General features: G+C 40.3%; 1 protein-coding gene across 1 annotated transcript in view; it reads left to right on the top strand.

Annotated features, from left to right (window-relative positions):
• LOC306887163 (glutamate receptor ionotropic, kainate 2-like) overlaps positions 1 to 24,775 on the top strand; it is a gene marked incomplete at both ends in the record, with an annotated part of 195,665 nt that overhangs the window by 60,452 nt on the left and 110,438 nt on the right. The window contains 3 exons of the mRNA XM_079444708.1: positions 49 to 230; positions 17,227 to 17,280; positions 17,847 to 18,020. Of these exons, the coding sequence (XP_079300834.1) occupies positions 49 to 230; positions 17,227 to 17,280; positions 17,847 to 18,020 (410 nt within the window). The remainder of the gene's footprint in view (positions 1 to 48; positions 231 to 17,226; positions 17,281 to 17,846; positions 18,021 to 24,775) is intronic.

The raw sequence follows: 24,775 nt of genomic DNA, 5'->3' as shown, positions 1-24,775 counted from the left end.
ATAGCCTTATTTATATTCTCTCTCTCTCTGTCTCTCTCTCCCACTTAGGTCTGATTCGATTACAGGAGCTCATCAAGGCTCCATCTCGTTACAACATCCGATTAAAAATACGGCAGCTACCAGCAGAAACAAAAGATGCCAAGCCCCTTCTTAAAGAAATGAAACGAGGGAAAGAGTTTCATGTGATCTTTGACTGTGGTCATGAAATGGTAGCTGGCATCCTTAAACAGGTGAGTCATTTATATTGTCTGATTTCACACTGAAGATTATTACAAATACTGATGTGGAAAATGTATTTAAAATTAACTGATATAATTAAGATTTTAAATGATAAGAGTAAAGAATCCTTTTCATTACATCATCTAACTTGAACAAAAGTAAAGGATAAGGTTTTCTAAATAATGTAGCAGCGAGTCGCAGGTTTACAGAAACTTATTGCACATTCATTTAAAGAATTACGGATATGCATTTAAGAAAGACATAGACATGGGATTTTTTTTAGTTTGTTATTATTTTATTGTAATAAGTACCATCAAATGTCATACCATTCTGCTGAGGAAATAGCTATAAAAACAGAATTCACCACATGCACAATTTAATACTTCCCCCCCCCCCACCTCCCTTTTCCCCTTTCTGTTATATGAAGATTGCATTCGGTTGCAGCTGTCTCAAAAAACTTTTACCATGCCTTCATTAGTTATTTTGATGATTCCCAAGCCTTTTATATATATATATTATTGTTTTACCATTATAGACCCAGACTTTCAGTCTTATTATTAACTTTGAAAGTATGAAAATCCATCATAGAGTATTAAAGTTATAAAATAAATTGTCAAAAGGTTAGTGTATTTGCTCGCCAAGAATATGAGAGTGTCAGTGAAGAGCATGCGTGATATGAAATATGATGAATGTGATGTGTGCAGTAAACAAAGAAAAAATCCAACATAGCCATTTCCACCACACGATGCCACTAAACATAATTTGAGATGCTGATATCATTGTGAGTAGGCAAAACAAAGTAGCAATAGTCATGTTTAACTGCAAGAGGAAAGTTTATTGAGACAAACTTTAAATCTTGGTTTGACAAAACAGTGTCTGAAATTGAACAGTATTTACACAATTTGAAGGATAACAGGCAGACAAACAAATAGATTTATACATTTTACACCTGTACCTTCAGCTTTCCACTCTGACAAATCTACTTGCATCGTTTGATTGAAAACATGAAAGAATACAAAGTTTGGCCACTACTTTAGTGTGTAACTGAAGTTCTAATGTTATGTAGAATTATTAATTTTAAGTACTGAGTGATCATAGATTTTAGAAAACGAAGCAAGAGAACAACTGATCCTCAGTCTCAAGCAGGGCAGAGGTTTGGAGGAACTTTATGTGTTTATTGTGAGTGGAGACTGAAGAACTCCCTAAATGCTATAAAGACTCCGTGTTGTGTTGTGTTGTATTGGACTGCAGAGGATTTAAGCCTCTTCAAACAGAGCTGCAGGCACAATAACTGAAAATGAATGAATGAATGAATGATGCATTTATATAGCGCTTTATTGTGTATTGCTGCACACCCAAAGCGCTTTACAATCATGTGGGGGGGGGGGGGGGGGGGGGGGGTCTCTCCTCAACTACCACCAGTGTGCAGCATCCACTTGGATGATGCGACGGCAGCCACAGGACAACGGCGCCAGTGCGCTCACCACACACCAGCTACAGGTGGAGAGGAGAGAGAGTAATAGAGCCAATCAAGTGTATGGGGATTATTAGGAGGCCAGTGGAGGGAATTTGGCCAGGACACCGGGGTTACACCCCTACTCTTTACGAGAAGTGCCATGGGATTTTTAATGACCACAGAGAGTCAGGACCTCGGTTTAACGTCTCATCCGAAAGATGGTGCTTTTTGACAGTATAGTGTCCCCGTCACTATACCGGGACATTAGGACCCACACAGACCACAGGGTGAGCACCACCTGCTGGCCTCACTAACACCTCTTCCAACAGCAACCTTGTTTTCACCGGAGGTCTCCCATCCAGGTACTGACCAGGCTCAACCCTGCTTAGCTTCAGTGGGCAACCAGTCTTGGGCTGCAGGGTGATATGGCTGTGAAAAAGCTTATTGAGAGTTTACATCAAAAACTAGAAACAATTTGTCAACAATTTTCAGGGTTCCAACTAGTGTTAAGCAGATCAACAAAACCTTTTTATCTCAAGACATTTACAAGTGCATTTTATATCATTTTAAACATTGTCACCAACTAATTACTACTCAAGTTATCTCAACTCAATCCAGAATTGTATGTGAAAAACCAAATTAGCCAGGTTTTATCCCCTTTTTGTCATGAAGGAGAAAAGTGCATGCATTGTTGTTGACCTGTTAATTTATTGTCTCTTTTGATCTTGTGTGTGAGATTGATTTGTACACAATCAGTGAAGTGTACAGGTTTTATTGATTACCTATCAGCCAGTCAAGCTTACATGCTCCGTTAGTCAGTATGTTTGCATGTAATTAGTCAATAGGGTAATGCTCATGATATGAAATGCCCTACAAGACTGCTCTTAACCACTGTTGTTCCTTATCTACAGTATACTGTATGATATATTTTACTTTGAAAATGAATTTTGAAGCTGTAAGTAAAACAAAGATGATTATAATGTTTTACAAGAAAGTACTATTTCAGTCTTTCTGCTTAAATTCACGTTTAACACAGTGTTACTTGCCATTCCTTTAATTATTTCTGAAATGTGCTAACCATTTCTCAGTGAAACATGTTTAAAAATAAATCCTTCATTTTTTTTCAGTGTCGGATATAATGCAATCTAATCTTAATGGGAAAGACTGATTAAATAAAGTTGGCCAAACAATGGATAAGGATATGCACTGCTAGAGTTCTGTGAATAGTCTCGCATTAGAGAAATCCAAAGAGAAAACTGATATTTCAGTGTGTGACTTAACTGCAAGAATTTTCGCCCAATTACAGGAATAATCAAATATTAAAGTGGATATTATTCAGCTAGAGATTGACTCACAGACCTCCTTAATCAGTTTCAGACCACTGAAGTGATAATGAAGATACTCATTATTAGTGGCAGTGGATATATGCTTCTATAATGGGCAGCTCTCAGAGGGTTTGTGTGATATCCACATTTGAAACTTTTGGCTTTGTGAAGTCGTCCACACTTTTGAACTTTGCAAAATCTGCTCAGGCTACAGAGCCATTATTTCCCAACCATATGTTTCACACAAGACTGAATTTAATAATTAATTTCACTTTGGGGCTGATGATGGCAATGATAAGTGGGTCTAGCAAGGATGTAATATTTCAGATATTTGGATCTATCAGATTAGTCATTATTATTATTATTATTATTATTATTATTAACAATTTTATTATTTTCAATTTATTGGAATAAAATAATGTGTTCTATAATCATAATTTTGTGTCATTTTATTTGTTTTATATATTATATCTCTATCTATCTATCTATCTATCTATCTATCTATCTATCTATCTATCTATCTATCTATCTATCTATCTATCTATCTATCTATCTATCTATCTATCTATCTATCTATCTATCTATCTATCTATCTATCTGTGTGTGTGTGTGTGTGTGTGTGTGTGTGTGACCATACTTGGCCACACGTCACTTCACTTCAAGATTCAAGATTTTTATTCGTCACATACACAATTATACAGAGTATAACCAGCGGTGAAATGTAAGTCAGGTCCGCTCCAAGGACAGTGCAATTGTATAGAAACATATTAAGAAAAAGAAAAGTAGAAAAAAATAAATAAAAAGAATAAAAGATAAAAAAATATAAATATAAATGTGCAGGTCAGTATGTTGTTGACATAAATAGTACTATAACAGGAATGTGCAAAAGAATGTGCAAAAAAGTTGTACAGGGTATTTAAATAGCAGCATATGAGGTAGAAAAAAATATGAATAGCTTATTGATATAGTGATGTTAACATGGAGTCAAGTGATGTTATGACACAGAGTTAGAGTTTAGGAGCCTGATGGCCTGGGGGAAGAAGCTCCTCCTAAGTCTCTCAGGTTTGCCATCAGGCTACGGAAGCGCTTACCAGATGGAAGCAAAGTGAATAGTCGGTTACCAGGGTGATTTGAGTCCTTGATAATTTTGACAGCTCTACTTTTGCAGCGTTTGAGGTAGATGTCCTGCAGAGAGGGGAGAGCAGACCCTGAGATGCGCTCAGCTAAGCGCACAACTCTCTGTAGTGCTTTGTAGTCCTGATTTGAGCTGTTTCCATACCACACTGAGATGCACTGAGTCAATACACTTTCTATAGTCCCTGAATAGAAAGTTTTCAGGATTGCTGGTGAGACCCTGAATTTCCTCAGCTGTCGCAGATGGTACAGTCTTTGCCTGGCTTTCTTAACCTGTGTTTGGATGTGTGTAGTCCAAGTCAGGTTCTCAGAGATTTACACCAAGGTACTTGAAGCTACTCACCCTCTCCACAGGGGTCCCACTGATCATGAGAGGAGTGTAGGGCTGCTGCTGTCTCTTCCTAAAGTCCATGATCAGCTCTTTAGTTTTGCTCACATTCAGAGAGAGACAGCTCTCCTGGCACCATGATGTGAGTCTCTCTACTTCATCCAAGTATGCGGTCTCATCGTTGTTGGAGATGAGGCCCAGAACCAAAGTATCATCAGCGAATTTGATAATAGATGTGGAGCTGTGAGATGACACGCAGTCATGCGTGTAGAGAGAGTAGAGCAGGGGACTCAGGACACAGCCCTGTGGGGCTCCTATGTTCAGAGTGATGGAGTTTGAGGTGAACTGGCCAACTTTCACCATTTGAGGTCTGCCGGTGAGGAAGTCTTGAATCCAGTCACAGAGTGAGGAGTTTAGGCCGAGGTCTGTGAGTTTAGAAGCCAGCTTGATGGGGACTATAGTGTTGAATGCTGAGCTATAGTCAATGAATAGCAGCCTTACATAATTCCCATTGTTGCTGTCCAAGTGTGTGAGGGAAGAGTGGAGGACGTGAGAGATGGCATCGTCTGTAGATCTGTTTGGGCGATAGGCAAACTGAAGAGGGTCCAAAGTATCAGGGATGGAGGAGCAGATGTGGCTCTTAACAAGTCTCTCAAAATCCTTCATGACTATAGATGTGAGAGCAACTGGGCGATAGTCATTCAGGCAAGAGGGTTTATTGTTCTTAGGCACAGGGATTATTACGAATTTTTTAAATGAGGTGGGAACCACGGAGGTAGCAAGGGACTCATTAAAGATAGACGTGAACAAACCAGCAAGCTAATCAGCGCAGGACCTCAGAACACGGCCGGTTAGCCCATCATGTCCGGCTGCTTTCCTGACGTTCACTTTCTTTTTGCGCCCTCCGAACCTCATCCTCCGACACGGTGATTACAGGATCATCACTGCTCTGCCTGCTGCTTCCTGACGCGCTGGTCGGCAGAGACGCGCCGCCGCCGTTGCAATCGAAGCGGCCGAAGAAGGTGTTTAACTCGTCGGCCAGCAACGGATCTGCTCTCACCTCCGTGGAGGATTCGTTTCCGAAGGCACAGATGGTCCTCAGTCCCTGCCACATCCATCGAGAGTCATTGAGCTGGAAATGAGACTCAATTCTCTCTCTGTATCTGTGTTTAGCGGCTCTTACTGCGCGTCGGAGAGCATAGCACGATGCTTTGTACTCGCTCATATTCCCAGTCAGAAGAGCCTCATTGTAAGCGGCAGTGCGTGTGTTAACCGCAGCACGGATTTTACTGTCCACCCACAGTTTCTAGTTGGAGAATGTCCTTATCGTTATTGTTTCTGTAGCTTGCTCGGTTAGCGTGTTTACAAAGCTTAATGCTACATCCGTGAACTCGCTGACGTCAGAAGAACTCGCCCGGAACATTTCCCAGTCGACGTCATCAAGAGCCGCCTGCAGCATAGCTTCTGAGTGGGAGGACCAGCGCGTCACTACTCTCTGCACCGGGGGATCCTGAACGAGCCTTTGTTTGTATTCCGGTGTGAGAAAAATGGCGGCATGGTCTGATTTACCAAAAGCCGGAAGTGAGCGGACTTTGTAGGCATTCTTGAACTGAGTGTAGCAATGATCCAGTGTGTTTGGTCCTCTAGTTGGACAGGATACATGTTGGTGAAAGTTCGGCATGACCCGTCTGAGGTGGAATGTACACAGCAGTAAAAATGATCGATGAAAACTCCCGGGGCAGATAAAATGGGCGGCAGATAATGGAAAGATGTTCCAGATGAGGCAAGCAGGAACGCGACAGGATGGAGATATTCCTGGGATCCCACCATTTCTTGTTAATCATGAAACACACTCCTCCACCCCTGGATTTACCGGCCTCTGCTGTTCTGTCCATCCGAAAAACAGAGAAGTTATCACTTGGCATTACAGCAGAGTCCGGGACCATGGACGAAAGCCACGTTTCTGACAAACAAAGGATGTTACAATCCCTTATGTCCCGTTGGAAACTAATCCTGGCTCTAAGATCGTCCATCTTATTCTCCAAGGATTGGACATTTGCGAGCAGAATGCTCGGAAGGGGAGGACTGTGAGCCCTTTTCCTGAGTCTATCTCGAATCCCAGCACGTTTCCCCACGGTGTTTCTTGATTCTTCACCTCGGGGGTTTATTGCTCATCTCTGCGTTCCGAAGAATCTCCAGAGGCCATGCTGGATTCCTGGATAAAGTGTCCTGAAACAGGTTGGTGTAGCGGTTTCCAATGTCCAAAAGGGTTTCTTTGTTATAGGTGATCAGTGCCGACGTGAGATGTGTAAAAAGAGAAAGTAAAACTAAGTAAAAAAGTAGATAAAAACACAATCTTAGCAGAGCGACCTGGACGGCGTCCGAACAAAGCGGCACCATCTTGGTTCACTTATCTTCACTTCACTTCATATATAAATGCCCTCTTTTCACAATAAATAAGAAATCACATTATTTCATGGACTGTGGGTTTGCTGTTGCATCTAATATAATTTGAACTGCTCTGTCCTTACAATAACAGCCTCTTTGCACTGTCAGCATTACACTTTTACAAAATACACTGTGATGAAATGTGCCACTCAAACTGTTAAGATCAGACTGAAATGACCAGGGACTTGTTCTGTTACCATTATAAAATATACTACAGCCACTCTTTTTTCAAACTTTAGGATGCTTGTGTGTGTCCTAAAAAAAGTTTACAAACAGCAGGGTAAAAACAATATTACAGTAAAATACAGTAAATACTACTTATAAAAGGCAAGCAACATTTTATATTGCATAGCTGGGATAGTAAAATAAATAGGCTTATCAAGTTTTAAAATAGGAGAAAACACTTTTCATATCTTTTGTTACAGGTGTCAAAGGAGTAATATGACTAATTCTAACATTAGCCATGTAGCATTTATAGCATTTGGAGGAAGGATCTATGTATCTACCTATCTATCTATCTATCTATCTACCTATACATCCATCCATCCATCCATCCAATGAAGTCAAAATGTACATACACATTGCAGAATCTGCAAAATGTTAATTATTTAATCAAGAGGGATCATACAAAGTTCATGTTGTTTATTTAGCACTGACCTGAATAAGATATTTCACATAAAAGATGTTTACAGAAGAAGATGTTTATAGCCCACAAGAGAAAATTATTGTTGCATTTGTAAAGATGATCCCGTTCAAAGGTTTACACACACTTGATTCTTAATACTGTGTTGTTACCTGAATGATCCACAGCTGTGTTTTTTTGTTTGGTGATAGTTATTCATGAGTCCCTTGTTTGTCACACTATAAAAAAGCCAACTTAAAATTTTAAGGCAACCAGCTTCAGCAGATTTTGTTGTTTTAAGTTTATACAAAAAAAGTTGAGAATTTCCTACAAACATAAGTTGAGAGAACTCAAAAATCTGCTGAAGCTGGTTGCCTTAAAATTTTAAGTTGGCTCAACCTTTTTTTTTTTTTTTTTTTTTACAATGCAGTTAAACTAGACTAGAAAAATCCTTCAGGTCCCACAAATTCTTTGGTTTTACAGAATTTTTGTGTGTATTTGAACCCTTTTCAACAATGACTGTATGATTTTGAGATCCATCTTTTCACAATGAGTACAACTGAGGCACTCATATGCAACTATTACAGAAGGTTCAAATGCTCACTGATGCTCCAGAAGGGAAAACCATGAATTGAGAGTTGGGGGGTGAAAACCTTTGAACAGAATGAAGATGTGTGTCATTTTTTTCTTATTTTGCCTAAATATCTTTTTTTTTTTTTTTTAGTACTGCCCTTAAGAAGCTACAGAAGATTCTTACATGTTTCCCAGAAAGACAAAATAAGTTAAATTTACCCTGATCTTCAAATTCAAAAAGTTTTGACTTCAACTGTAGGTAGTCTATATTATTTCCTCAAGTACCACAAGTCCAAGAACTCAAAAAAAGCTTGACTTACCTTTTTATGTGCTTGTATGATAAGCAATTTTAGTGCTGTGTTGGGTTGACACAGCCAGAAACCTCAGAGCCTGGACTCACCCTTAGTGAGTCAGTTATATGCTAACTGGAATAACAGTGTCTTCTGGTGTTTAGGAATAGAATTATCTATCATAATACCTCCATATTACTTCTCTATGACTGCAATTTTCATGAGCACAAAGAAAAAAAGAAAGTTCAGCGCTATAATGATCTAAATTGTGTCCATTTTAATTCATGCTGTCCCGCTGGCTGTCCTATCGACAGTTTTACTCACTAATGGTGCAAGTACTGCTGGCTCATCAATGTATATGAGTTTCCACCGGCAGTCTGTAGATTTCTCCTGGAGTTTATCCTGTCCACCTAGACACAATACCATCTGTTATTAACAGCGCTAGACCACACAACAACAAATGTAATTACTGACCTGACCTCTACCCATTCTAATCACCCTCGCCAGGCTGACAGCGGTAATAATATGTGATTTATAATCGTTCTAGCAGTCTGAGTATGTATCACACACACACCTGTGTCACACAGCATCTCCTGGTAATACAGCTGAAGACATCACACGGTGAACAATGTTAAAGACGTCTATTTCCATCCGGCACACAGCGCAGGGCACAATTAGCTGACGTGCTAATACAGGATCTCGTCTGTGTTGTAGCAGCTGTTACCAGGCACACTTGCATGGAGCCACCTCATGTATGTTTCACATCGCCCTAAAGTGCGCACTAAATAGAGCGAATGCAACAGGCTGACACTTGGGTTTAGACGATTGTTGTTCCAACGTTTAGCAACACAACAGCTTGGCCCATAAATTAATTATTGTTATGGATTGAGCTGTCTGTCAGTCTGTAAGAGATGCCGTGTGAATGCGTGGTTGGGTTGGCGTGGGAAACCGAGAGCTCATTACAGCTATGGAGACAAACAAGCAATGAGCAAAATAAAATCCCATCTGCTCTTCTTTTAAATACTTTGTCTTTTCCAAGAAAGAGAATCTGAGCTTAGTGCTTTAAAACACTCTTGATGTATATCTGCTTTCTAAGGAACTTATTAGTATTATAATAATTAATTTATTAAATCACTGCTGCACTGAAAATGATGTTTTGGACCAAAGTAAAAAAATACTCTAATTTATTACAGCCAAGTTCTTCTTCTTTTTGATCCAAATGTTACATTATTTTATGTGATATTAATAACAATAAAAAAATCAAAGCATTTGATTGACAAATGACAAGATATTACATTGTACGAATGACAAAGCATTCATACAATGTAAAAATATTATTATTAAGACCTTACTATATATATATATATATATATATAAATAAATATTTTATTTATTTATTTATTTATTTTATTCATTAATTGATTAATTTAATTTTCATAGTCCTCACAATGCACTAAATAAATAACATTTCCTTTTTTTCATTTGATTACATTTGATATATGCATACAACCCGAATTCCAGAAATGTTGGGATGTTTTTTTAAATTTGAATAAAACGAAAACTAAAATAATTTCAAATCACCTGAGCCAATATTTTATTCACAATAGAACATCGATAACATAACAAATGTTTAAACTGAAACATTTTACAATTGTATGCACAAAATGAGCTCATTTCAAATATGATGCCCGCTACAGGTCTCAAAATAGTTGGGACGGGGGCATGTTTACCATAGTGTAGCATCTCCTCTTCTTTTAAAACAGTTTGAAGACATCTGGGCATAAAGGTAATGAGTTTCTGGAGTTTTGGTGTTGGAATTTGGTCCCATTCTTGCCTGATATAGATTTCCAGCTGCTGAAGAGTTCGTGATCATCTTTGACACATTTTTCGTTTAATGATGCGCCAAATGTTCTCTATAGGTGACAGATCTGGACTGCATGCAGGCCAGTTCAGCACCCGGACTCTTCTATTACCAAGCCATGCTGTTGTAATAGCTGCAGTATGTGGTTTTGCATTGTCCTGCTGAAATACACAAGGCCTTCCCTGAAATAGACGTTGTCTGGAGGGGAGCATATGTTGCTCTAAAACCTTTACATACCTTTCAGCATTCATACTGCCTTCCAAAACTAGCAAGCTGCCCCTACCGTATGCACTTATGCATCTCAATACCATCAGAGATGCTGGTTTTTTAACTTTTTAAAGTATTCCACAATCTTTTTATGCACTCTTTCACAGATTGGAGAGCCTCTGCCCATCTTTGCTTCTGAGAGACCTCTCTAAGACATCCCTTTTATAGCTAATCATGTTACAGACCTAATGTCAATGAACTTAATTATTTGCTAGATGTTCTCCCAGCTGAATCTTTTCAAAATGTCTTGCTTTTTCAGCCCTTTGTTGCCCCTGTGCCAACTTTTTTGAGACCTGTAGCAGGCATCAAATTGAAATGAGCTCATTTAGTGGATAAATGTGTAAAATTTCTCCATTTAAACAGTTATGTTCTCTTTGTTCCCTATCTGTCGGTCACTATGAGTTATGTCGTGACGACGCTAGGGGATATACCTGGGAGCCCCGATCATCTCTGATAAGAGAAAATGGCAATTAAATTGTCTAGTGGATTTTGCATACCTGAGCCACTCCCCGTGCATACGGGTATAAAAGGGCGACAGGTGCATCCACTCATCAGATTTTTGCTTCGGAGCCAAGTGGATGAGAAGTATGCTGATCTCCACGAAGCCTTTTCTACCTCTATTTGTTCCCGGTGGCGTTACAGTGCAGTCAGCGGTGTCCCTCCAGCAGCGATTCCTCTGGGCACTTCAACTAAAAGAGCAAATTCTAAAAGAGCAAATTGCGGACGGTTCGTGTCTTTTTAAAGATGCCGTTCCGTCCGTGCTGTCGTTACCTGTTCCGCGGATGACGGACACGATTGTTGTCTTCTGGCTTGAGCAGAGGACCGCCAGCTGGCGCTCTGGGAGATCTGAGGGTGACAGTAAGAGCTTCTCCGTCGGGCACGTCCCTACGGACCTCTTACTCCCCACGCAGCGATCGTCCCGTCCGGGTCCCGAGTGATCTTGCTGGTTCGTCCCACGGGGCTGCCAGCATTTCATTCGGTGCGCCACCCGAGGATCAGATGTCGATCGCAGCATCGGGGTATGGGCTTTCGTCCTCCGAGGATGAAGGTTCGGCGGGGCGGCCCCCCTCGGGTGCTGTCGCCACTGCCGAGCCGGACCCAGAGTTGACGGCCATGCTTGCCCGGGCAGCCGCGAGTATCAGGCTGGAGGTCAACAGACTGCCCAGTCTCGAGCCCTCGCGGCTGGATGATTGGTTTATCGGGGCGGGAGGCGGCTCACAACCGCAGTCTGCCCCGGGGCCTTTCTTCCCGGAGGTGCATGAGGAGCTGACAAAGTCATGGATGGCCCCTTTCACGGCCAGAAGCCGCTCGTCTCCCTCGTCCATCCTCACTACCCTCGATGGCGGGGCGGCTAGGGGGTACGTGGACATTCCCCAGGTGGAGAGAGTGGTTGCGGTGCACTTGTGCCAGCAAAACGTCGCCACTTGGAGGAATCGTCCGCGTCTCCCGTCTAAAGCCTGTAAGTTGACGGCCACTCTCGTGGCCAAGGCTTACAGTGCTGCGGGCCAAGCCGCCTCTGCCTTGCATGCCATGGCTATCCTGCAGGTACACCAAGCCAAGGCCCTGAAACTGCACGAGGGTAGTACCGACCTGGGGTTGATGCAGGAGCTGCACACAGCAACTGACTTCGCCCTCCGGGTGACGAAAGTTACGGCGCGGTCCCTCGGGAAGGCGATGTCCACTCTCGTGGCCCAAGAGCGGCATCTCTGGCTCAACCTGGCAGAGATGAAGGAAGTCGACAAAGTACGCTTTCTTGACACTCCCATCTCCCAGGCTGGGCTGTTCGGCGACACTGTCGAGGGCTTTGCCCAGCAGCTCTCAGCAGTGCAAAAGCAGACCAAGGCGATCCAGCACATCCTGCCCTGGTGGGATGCTTCAGCTGCCACCGCTGGCCCGAGGGCCAGGCCTCAGTCTGTTCATCACCTCAATCGACACCTAGGCCGGTGCGTCGAGCTTCTCGCAGGAATGCGGCGCCCCCTGCAACCCGGAGATGGGGAATTTTGCTCTTTCCCAGGAGACGACGAGGACAGCGTCACTCCTTCCCCCGGAGGAGGGCCGGGCGGAGAATCCTCTGTTTCTTTTTGCTTCTGTTCTGGTACCCACATTTTCAATAAAAGAGCAATTTCCCTTTCCTCCAGGTTCTCAGGTTCGCGGGCTGACAGTGTGTGACGCGCTGCCTCCTCACTCTCGCCCGCGACCCATCTTGCCAGCGGCCAAGAGAGTGTGGTTCGGGGGCGGAATGCCTCCCCGCGCACCTCTAGCCAGTCCCCCCAAGGACTCAGGGAGTTTGGCGGGGATGAGTCAGAACACACCACCTTCTGTTCCATCCAGCCTTACTCCCCTTCGCTGCACCACTGCAGGTACGTCGGTTGTTCCTTTGGTGCCACTTGCACGGTATCTGGGGGTGTGGCTTGCGCTGCCCAACCTGTCTCGCTGGCTCATTCGCATAATTCGTCTCGGCTATGCGATTCAGTTCACCAAGCAACCTCCCAAGTTCAGTGGCATTCTCGAGACTTTGGTGGCAGTCCGAGATGCAGTCCGCGGTACACATCGTGTGACCATCACGCAATTGTGTCGCTGCTCTTTCAGCCCCTGGACGGACCTTGCGTTTCTACGGGCCGGGGTGCCCTTAGAACAAGTGTCCCTGCATGATGTTGTCACAACAGATGCCTCCAGCACGGGCTGGGGCGCTACATGCAACCATAGACTGTAAAAAAAGATGGATGATGCGTCTCCGCTTCCTTCCATTATAGAAAAGTGAAGCGAATACATCTCAGTATGGCCGCTGCCCTTGTGAGTAAATGACGTCATTTGGAGCCCAAGTCTTCACAGTAGAGTCGTGAGGCAGAGCCACGGAACCAAACTCCTGCCCAAACTCCCACAGACCCAATGAACCATAACGACACGCCCCGTTTTTATAGCATCAAATTACTAGCTAAAATCAAACTTACCACAAAAACAAACAATTGAACATATATCAGTGTGATAACAACTACCTTAAATGACCAAAGTCATATTTTGGAAAATTGTATTGGAAGTGTAATAATTTTTTTTGTTATGACTCAAGTCCCATTCGTTTACATGGAGAGGGCAGGGTTTATGACCTGTACTGCAGCCAGCCACCAGGGGGCGATCGGGAAGAGTTGGCCGGTGTCACGCTTGCTGCGCCATTCCCCCTCATCCGGGGATACGAGCGCCTTTTTCTTCCTCCAGTTTAGTTCCCCAGATGGCGAACCCTGGTGGAGTTCTTCCAGCACTCCCGGCAGTCAGGCTGGGCGGAGCAGTCTGACACCAGGCCCAGTACTGGTGTTAGCTTGCCCGGGTCTCCGGTCAGCCCCTGGACTGGGCTAGGTGTCCATATGGCTTGATTCCCTTCGGGTAATCCCATATGTGTATTCTTCTACGGTAAGGTTTCCCTCTCGGTAAACCCATGTCTTCCCTTTGACAGAGTACTCTGTCAGGCTCTGCTGGCAGCCCTCCTCCCTACACCTAGGTAGGATCTGCCACAGAGTCCAGTCATATGTAGTACTGCCCCAGGCCTGGGTCAGTCCATATCAGTGTCTCCACATGTCACCTCCCTATGGGCAGGATGTGGCTTCCATAGCACCCTTCTCCGGAAGGCCCGCTTCCCCATTGTTACTGCCAAGCTGTAACAACAAATAGGAAAGACTTGAAGCTATCTTTCGTTGAAGGTCGAAATCCCTTCCGATTTCTGTGGTTAAAGGAACAGTGGCTTGGCCATCTCCAGCAGTGATGTACTCACCTCTGGTCCCTGCGGGTACCAAAGTCAGCGAATTTGCGCTGGGGCGATGGGAAGGTTGCGATCTTTTGCATGACATTTGTCTGACACGCGCTAGCTTGTCAACATCTGCATGCCACAAGGTTGTGACGGGGTTCAGGTTGTGGCGCTTTCCATAGACCTCTAATGTCGTCACGACCTAAGTCGTAGCGACCGACAGATAGGAACGTCTCGGTTATATACGTAACCCTCGTTCCCTGATGGAGGGAACGGAGACGTTATGTCCCCATGCCACAATCTTGAATCATCGCTGGTTGCCAGGGACACGTTCTCGGCTCCTCAGCGGAAAAGCTGATGAGTGGATGCACCTGTCGCCCTTTTATACCCGTATGCACGGGGAGTGGCTCAGGTATGCAAAATCCACTAGCCAATTTTGTTGGCGTTTTCTCTAATCAGAGGTGATCGGGGCTCCCAGGTAAATCCCCTAATGTCGTCACGACATAACGTCTCTGTTCCCTCCATCAGGGAACGAGGGTTACGTACGTAACCTCAACGTTCTATTGTGAATAAAATATCGGCTCATGTGATTTGAAAGACTTTTATTTTTATTTTATTCAAATTTAAAAAAACGACCCAACATTTCCGTAATTCGGGTTGTGTGTGTATGTATATATATTTGTATGCAGTTTGAGCAGCAAGATTGTATTCAGTTTTAACTCTTTCTTTCAAGTGTATTTTTGGGTAAGCATGAGAGGCACGTCATCTGGTTCTTAGTCTCTTTCATTTCAACAGAAGAAAACATTTCTGGAATGTGCATCTGTAGTGGCATTTAGATGTATTTACACAGTTTAATGTAGCTCAGATGGGACATGAATGCATTTAATCTGCAGTTACTGATGCACAGATAATGCTTTGTTTTAAAAACAAAATGATGAATACCAATATTTGAAATGATTTAAAATTGTTTAAATGTAAAATTAAAAACACCATGTGGCAGCAAGTCACTGTTAATGAGTGAGTCACTGAATCATTCATTCAACAGCTTCGTTTAAAAAAAACTGATTCATTCAATAAGGAAACACCATCTATTGCTCAGAGAATCAAAACAGTGCTCTGACCTTTGTTTGGAACTATTTTCTTTGGCAAAATTGAGCAAAAACAGGCAACATTGTGTCTAAAATGTAAGTCACTTAATTCTAACTTTATTAAACTTGTATAAATTCAATATTACATTTGTTATCATGCTGATATCTGGAGAAAAATGGCACTCTTCGTCTGATATAGATTAACTATATTAAATTATATAAATATAAAATACATACAGAGGCATTTCTGCCGCCTACAATTTAGAATGCCTTGAATTTTGATGATTCTAAATGTGTTTTAATTGGCTAAATCACATAGTGTATGCGTGCACTCTCTGTGTGTATTTTTGTGAGATAATGTCAGATCGCACATTAAACAACGTTAAACAACACTTTCCATATTATCGCAGATGATATAGGCTACTGTATGTCGTACTCTCCAGACTCGAATTGAGTGGGAAATTAAATAATTTGCAGTTGCGTGAGCACTCCTTTGCAAATGAGCAAAGGTGTTTTTAGGATTCAAACTTAGAAGTGCCAGACCACTGATTCATCAAACCTGCTTTCTTGCAGTCTGTGTTCTTTGTAGTAAGTAAGGAATATGCTTTGGGGAAATGCATCCGAGTAAAAATATACATTTTAATTAGGAAATGTAGAGGAGTAAAAGTGAAAGTTGACAGAAACATAAAAACTCAAGTAAAGTACAGATTCTCAAAAAAAAAAAAAAAAAAACACCTTAAGTGCTGTAGCGAATTATTATTATTACTATATTATTATAGTATTATTACACCACTGTATATTAATAGTATATTAGCTGTTTATTAGTAGGCTACTTATAAAGCACACATTAAAACATGATACTTTAGATCCCTTACTACAACACACCTAAACATAACCACATAGTTTTTGATAACTATCAAATTAGGTGTTTATTGAGGGAAAACATTTTGTTAATCATGAATATGTCTTCGCTAAATTTAAGTGTACCGGAATTTTCTTACCATCTGAATTCGAGGTAATTGTGAATTCTACAGTCAGCACAGCCTCAGCTGCTACTACAGGCAACGCCTCTCACCAAACTACACTTACCAAGAGCAGACAGCACAAAATGAGCTGTGGGACAGTTACAAAGGACACAGTCTTGCAGGCAAAGAAAGCTGGACTGAGTCAGCTGAATACATAGGTTTTGAGACGTGTGTTTCAAGGTTGAGCTATGCATCACCGATGGTACCAAGCAAGACATCCAGTGGCAAAGATATCCAGCTGTATGTAGGTGTACATAAATTCACGTTAAAAGAACATGTTTTGTGTGAACGGCCCCTAAATCTACCAGATTGACAAATTTGATTAGAAAATGGATTGGGCATCCTAAATAAAAAGTAATAAAAGAAACAATACATTGATTTCAACTTTTTTAATGTCAGTGGTTCACTGATTAATGTAATGTCTTTCATTGTCTCAAATATTGATATTGATTTGTGCAGTTCATTGGATTATTTTGCATATTGTATAATCACACTAAAATATTTTATGACAATATAATACAATAGTATATAAGATACATATACACTTTTTAAAACCAGATTGGTTTATTTAGAGGTAGAGCACAGACTTTGCATGGATGTCACTCTGGATTGTATTTATGGGCACTGAAGAGAGCTTTAAGGGAAAGATAGACTGAAATCTTCAAATGATTTCAGCTCTCAGTCCTTCAGCATATAAAATTATTGCAAGCCACAAAACATCATCTAAACAAGAATCCCATTATTTCTGCCTGCCTATCCTTCGATTCAGTGATAAATTGCACATTTTTAGAGAATAGCATTACTGCTCCCTTGTCTCAAAATGGTTTCGTTCATGGTTCTCAATGTTTTTTCAGGCTCTTGCCATGGGAATGATGACAGAGTATTACCACTACATTTTTACTACCCTGGTAAGTTATGTATTAATCTTTATACTATAAATCACATTCAAAACCACAGTGATATTAATAAAATCATTTGTATTTCAGACTATTTTATTCCCTAAATAGGAACATAGAAGTTTTTTTTTCCAGTGCTGTTTCCTATTTTCACCACTGATGTGTTTTACTCTGAGTGACGCCCAGAAAACATTCTATTAATATTTTAAAATGACCCCCCCCCCATCCCATTTGCAGGACTAAGTTATATAACAATGTTTAGCAAGTTATTGTGATGTATTTATAGTTAATTCAATACACAAATCATTAATACAGCAGTTAAATCAAATACAAATTGATTTAAAAATACAGTTTCCCCTGTATTTTTGTGTCAATAGGAAAACTGTCAAAAAAAATAAATAGTATATTGTATTTATTTATTAGTTTGTTTCATGGCTGGTAAATGTTTTTAAAAAAAAAATTGTTTATGACATCAGGGAAGCTCACTGGACTAAAACTCATTCCTTTTAAAACTCATTCCAGTTTAGGTTTTATTTGATCACATTTCAGTAGATTTATGAACCTTTCACATTTTTTAGGATCTCTTTGCGTTGGATGTGGAGCCCTATCGCTACAGCGGGGTCAACATGACAGGATTCCGGATCCTAAATACAGAGAACAGCCAGGTGTCCTCCATCATTGAAAAGTGGTCCATGGAGCGTCTGCAGGCGCCTCCTAAACCAGACTCTGGCCTGCTGGATGGTTTCATGACAGTAAGACGCTTTTACAGCATGTTCTCTTTAAAAATACTTAGGCTAATTATTTTCAGCTGGCTTTGGTTTAGGACTCAGATTTTACATGCCATCATGTGGCAACCATACACTGTTTCAAAATTAATACTTTATTTTGATAGTCCACTTTAGACATTCTCTTAACTTTAAGTAACATTTCACCTACACTACGAGCTATTAGATTATTAGTAGGCTGTCTGCTTAATATCTGCTAAGACTTTATTTTGATGGTCACCCAACAGACATTTTACTGACTATAAGTAGCTTTATACCTTGCCGTAAACCTGATCTAATAGACCCTTTTTCTGTTAGTAAACATTGTGACGTTTTTCTGTGGGCAGAGCTTAGGTGGAGGCAGAAATATTCCCCAGACCACTTCACTAACGCTAGCTTTGAAGTTTGTTAGCTTGTGTTTTTAACAATGACTGGAGAAAATCCGATTTTACCTGCATATGTAAGGTCACTCACTGCCTGGGACTGCAATTGTTATTTGAAAAGGTTAACTTTAACGGACGAAACCAGATTGGTTTCGACACCGACCCATACACTCTCACTCAAAACATGGACGATCTGACAGGATTACCTCCGGGTGAGTGACTCACATCTATATTAGAGAAACATAACGTGACAAACTCACCTGTGTATATCTTGTCATGAAGATGAAAATTTCAATTTCAGCAGGCAACTACTGTATTTTTACAGCTACATGAGAGTGAACTGGGCCACAATACAAAAAAGTAAAACATTCAATATGATGGATATATTATTTGAAGATGTAATAGACAAATTGTTATTTTAAAGTATATACCTCCTGTAAATGATGTAAGTTTACAGTGACATTACAGTACCTTTACATTACATACAGTACATTTAAAGTATGTGAATATTTTCTAGAAATAAAAATGCTAGTTTTGAACTTTCTATTTGAGAATTTCTATTTTAACTTTTTTACCAAGTTCTTAAAAATTCCAGCAACAATCTATCATATGCACACAAATATTATTTCATACACGACATAGTTGTGAGATGCATAAGAAATCTTTAGATGTGAAACACAAACCATAATCCATAACAACAAAATACAATACTTTATTTATCCTTTTATGATAAGAAGTGTGCGCTGCAAACGCAAGCATTTTGTCGATAGTCCAAATGTCCAGTGCACTCATTTTATCGCATTTAACCACAGCTGTCGTCGTTTTTTTGTCTGGAAGTAGCAGCAGGTATTACGTTAAAATTTCAAACTGGAGCTTGTATTGTGTCAATTCTGGCACCCGACATCACAACAAGATGATATTTTAAGCTCCTTTTATAGCCGAATCTGGTTTGAATTGGCCGCCTCCAGTTTTCGCTTTGATTTGCCTCCAGCTAGCGCGGTGACATAATTGTGATGTCGGCACAAAAAGGGTCTTATAGCCTACTATATAGCAAAGTTACTTATAGTTAGAACATCTAAAGTGGACTATCGAAAATAAAGTTGTTTTTTCATACAAAGTAAACAAAACTGAAATAAACATCAAATATTTTAATACATATGCACTATATAATAATTCACACAGCATATGGTCAACACACACCATATTTAATAATAATAACCTTATTGCAATTGATCTTGTATTTAATGTAGTTTGTGTTATTTACTCCAAGTAGTTTTGGTTCATGGTTTTCAAGGATGAGGTCATGTCACGCAGCCTGTCTATGCTGGCATCTGTTTAATTTAGCTTGACCATGTGACAGATTAATTTGTGCCAAAATACCATTGAGTTAACTATGCATGCTAACTATGCATGATTACATGATTAGTTGAATTTTAGTATTTAGTGTTTTCTTTTCAATGAATCAGAACAGAGCTCAGACAGATTTTGGTAGTAATTGTTTTAAGTCTCTTGCCTGTTATTTGTAATAGTTAAGTCATCAAAAAGCATGATATGAAAATACAGTCAAGGTGATAATAGTAGAGTTTGTTTTTTAATTGATGGTGGTATGCACAGCAGGAAGTTGTTTGCTCTGTCTGTGTATAGCACTATTCCCCAGAGAACTTGAACCCACAACCTGCAGGGTATGCTGCGATCTGAAGCGTGTGTGATAAACAGGGACTCTGCTGTAGTGAACTAAAAACTGTCTGATATCAGCATACTGGCATTATCCCAGTTCTTCCTCAACAGTGGCTCTCCTATCCGGGAAAAGGGCCAAAATATGAACTCACTAGAGGCTGGGTGAGACGGAAACAGAGGAAAGATGAGAACTCGCATGCCAAAAAGATCCAACCTGCCAAAATAACTCTCATGGGACACAACACAATGACACTTCATTGGACTTGTTCCTTTACGTCCTGTTTAGAGAGAAATTTACCCAGCTATGATAAGTGAAGACTTAGACTCTGTCGTGATTTACTCACGCTCATGTCATTCCCAACCCGTCTGGCTGTCTTTGTTCTGTGGCACAAAATAGGAGATATTTAGCAGAATGCAGGGGGACCGTGCTTAAAGTCATGCCTTTTAATAACTTTTTTTTTTTAAATAAGGTCATTAAAGGCTCTTAAATAATAAGAACATTGGTTGGGCTCATCACAAGTCCCCACTGCCCGCTTGACTTTACAGTCATCTGGCTGTTTCCAATATTGTGTCGGTTTGTTCTGGTATGGCAATACAGTAATATTTTTATTTGTTCAGATCTTTAAAGGGTCTTGAATGGATACGTCATCCAAAAATGAAAGCTCTGCTATCATTTACCCATCCTCAACTCAACCCCACAAGACTTTGAAGACACAAACGAAGATACAGTATAGTTAATATCCTCTTGTCATTTTTGTCTATCCTTTAAAAGTCCAAGCAAACAAAAGTTTCAAGCATCAACAAGTACAGAAAGACATTGTAAAAGTAAGCCATAAAGCCATAATTTAATTCATATATAGACATTCATTGAAGCAAATGCATCTTGATTTAACATTTGCATTGGAAAACATTTGCATTCCTCAAGACAGTGAGGAAGTTTTTTTTTTTTTTTTTTCTGTGAAATGAAAATGAAAAGTAATGTAACATAAAAGTAGACCAAATGACTCAGCTGTGTTAAGTTCCATGTCTTCTAAAGTAGTCATTGACGTCAAACCTGACATGACCTGAGATGATGTGACATACAGTATTTGACTTAAATTTATTCCTCACAGAAATTCATTGTACGTCTGTAGAAGAACGATTTGGAATATAGTTCACAAGTTGTATGGAATTTTTAAATAGCATTTTTGGAGCTTAACAGTGTGAATTTTCGAAAACATCTCTTTGTTCAAAACATCTCATGGCGGAACTAAAATCATTCAGCTTTGGAACAGCATGAGGGTGAGCAATCCTTGAATAATTTGAAAGAATCCAGTAGAGAGTGAACTATATCCACACACTCATGCAGTGGATATGGACAGCTGAAGGGAGGCCAGCTGGAAGGTAAATTTCCCCTTTCTAACCCAGTCGATTAAAAGACTCAAAGCCTTTAATTAGCTGACTCAGCCTACAGTATAGCTCACACAGTAACTCATCAGTCTATCTTCACTCATCGGCTCAGAAAAAGGACAAACTCTCGCTATTCAAGACTGTCTATCCACATGTCAATCCCTTTCAGCTATAACACTGACAGCCATGATTATTTAGAAACCATAATGGTTCAGGTTTTTCCTGAGAGCTGCATTTGAAGGCAGGCGTTAATTAATCAGCCAAATGGCAATCAGTCAGAGGCTAATGCACATGGACACTGTGAAAAGTTTCCGTAAATGTCTGATTAGCAGTTTCACTGGTTCGCTATATTTATGGTTCTGTTAAAGCTTTATATTGAACCATTGTCACATACCGAGCTGCGATTGTAACAAATACTTAATAACAGACTTTTGGGCATTATAATTGGTTCGTTTTACATTTGTCATTATTTATTTATATTTAGCATTTGTTCAAAGCACGATTTTAGTTTTAGCAAATTCTAAAATATTTTATCTTTAGATAACACATCGACAGTCAGTTCACTGACTCTTGCGTATTGATGAAGAATATTGTATACAATTCTAGCAAGCACTTGAGAAAATTCCACTGTTTAAGCTCCACTGCAACGCAACTTCCAAGACTCAAAATGTCAGATTAATATTAGGAGCACCTGTGAGAAAGAAAGTGAGAAAGATTTTGTATTTTCCAAACTTAGACAGATTAATCCAATTAATTAATAAAAAAAAAAAAATAAAAAAAAAAGATCTGATGTTGTGGTATTTCACGTTGCTGGTGCGTTTCATTTTTTTATTTTTTATTTTTTGAATGGAAAGTGTAGCAACACTGTTGTGTTATTGTTTTCTGATAGAGCTGGTGTTTGTGAAATTTGTTCATGGTTAGTGGGATATCAAATTCCACATATTTTCTCTTTGGACAATAATTAATCTTCATACGGTGAAAGGCTGCCCTAAATCACGGTTTAACATGGATAATGAAAATGACCTAACAAGGTCCTCAGACTTATTAGCATAATTTCCTTCGGTGCTAATTGCTTTAGCTTCTGTCTGATTTACTTGGAAGGAGCTCATCTACAGGACAACTCACCATTCAGCAGAAACACGCCCATTTATGGCTGCAGTGCCAATGTCCTTGTGGGTTTATCTAAGGAGACAGAACAGAAAAAGTGTCCAGATAAAAAAAAAAAAAAAGGTCTTTACTGGGACACCAACAGAGATGGGAAGGGCACTTTAAAATGTTACCAGTAAAATGGTAGTTTTACTATTGCTACTGTTTTAAAATGAGAAATCATGGGGATGTTTCCATGTAATTAAACTTTTTTTAGCAATGATTTGGCAATTGTATCAATAGTTTGACAAATGTTTACCCTAGACCAGAGTGCGAGCATGATGTGATTGTTACTTACGTTCCTGATGTAAGATCAGACATGAAATGCTCTGAAGCCTTGGAGAGCTTCTTGGAAAAAGTGACCTGCAAGATCACAGCTCATTTTCAGAGAAAGTGACAAATGTAAACGAGCAGTGTCTTCAAAAGTACCTGTACAGAGTTCTGACTCTATTTTGGTGTTTGCACATAACATCAAAACATCAAAAGTTGATATGTTTTATTGGTATTGGTTAACTTAATTGGTTATTAACGTTTCTGGACCTTGATCGTGTAAGGACCCTTGCTGTCTATGGGAGGGTCAGAGAGCTCACGGGATGCATCAAAAATATCTTAATTTGTGTTCCGAAGATGAACAGAGGTTTTACGGGTCTGGAACGACAAGAGTAATTAATGGCAGAATTTAGTAGATTTAGTAGATTCTCGGGCATGGGTAAATTCTGTCTGTCTGTATCTGATGGATCTGTTGTTATTGTCTTGCGAGAGATCTTCTTGATGGACAGCTCTCGGCAGGGAGTAAACGTGCTCAAAGGGGACAGTTGATATTCAGCCCCACCAGTGCGTTCTATTCAAAACCTACTGTTCCGCAAATAGCCCATTAAGCATGAGTATCAACCTCCGTATCTTTCATTACACCCATTAAACTTTCCTCAAGTCCTTTTTGCTTAACAAATGGGCTCCTTGAGGAGCTGCCAGCTTTCTCTGATCCCATTAGCCCCTCCATTCCAAGGTCATCACAGTATTGCCTAGAAAGAATCCTTGTTTAATGGCAATCCCTATACACACAGGGCTTTAACACATTTAGGTTTTCTGGAATAATCCAAGAGCCCCAGAGAGAAACGACTGAGCTCACTAGACAGAAATGATTGAAATTACTCCATAATGTGTGGGTGCATGTGAAGAACATGTGATGTTGCATTTGGCTAGGAAATTTCTTCACTGCGCCTTCACCGCGTCTTCATTGCTTCGAGATGAGAATGTCTCTCTAAAGCTCTGGTATTTGAGAAAAAAACCCACCCTAGCTGCCTCCTCCTCCAAATGAAGCCCCTTTAAGCCATGGCCGACTGCCTCCTCCACGGATAAGTGTGGTTGGTTGCTTTTGGTTTGGATCGAGGTGCTGAGATTTGGCTCAGACCTGGACCACATGCTGTTGGAGGTATTTGCGCTACGGTTAGGTTGACATGAGGAGGATCTGACATGAGCGTTTCAGCTCATCCTGAAATACTGAGCCAGCTTTTGTGCACCTAAACCATGCAGGAATCTCTGATCTTACTGTCTGTGAAGGTTTTCCATAAAGCAAGTGGCTTTTCCCCCCACAAGACATGTTCCCACTCTTGCAAATGGATGTATTCTAAAATGGCAGCGGTTTATTGCTCAGTTTCAAATCACTGAGCTGCTTTGCCTTCTACTGTTTGCACAGGCAGCTGTCTAACCAAAATAGAGCCTCATAAGTGATTGATTTGAATTAGGCAGCAAAGAAGACGTGACTTACAATTGAGTTTGATGTTATCATGTTGCTAAGCTAATGCCATGGTACTCTAATAAGCATAAAACATACTTAGATTATTACATCTATTTATATTTACATTAGAATGTTGGGTGAAATAATCCATTTTATTTTCTTTGACCTATTGTGAATTTTATTTCCTAAGTGAAGTAAGTAAAGAATAACTGATGATGGGCTGTTGAAATATTGAAGAAATAATGCATACCTGATGTGGTAATGCACCTCGTTTGTACATTATTTTTTCGAAAAATGTAATTATTCTGACTATACCACAGTTATAACCATTCAAGACATTGTTCAGATATTTTATTTCAAGACATTTGTCAGGTGTTTGCCCTTAAAATGCTCTTTTGTGTCAGACTCAT

Source organism: Barbus barbus, assembly GCF_936440315.1.
Source record: "Barbus barbus genome assembly, chromosome: 21".
Taxonomy (NCBI): Eukaryota; Metazoa; Chordata; class Actinopteri; order Cypriniformes; family Cyprinidae; genus Barbus; species Barbus barbus.
Note: the sequence above shows the minus strand (reverse complement) of the source record. Positions and strands in the feature narration are given on the sequence as shown.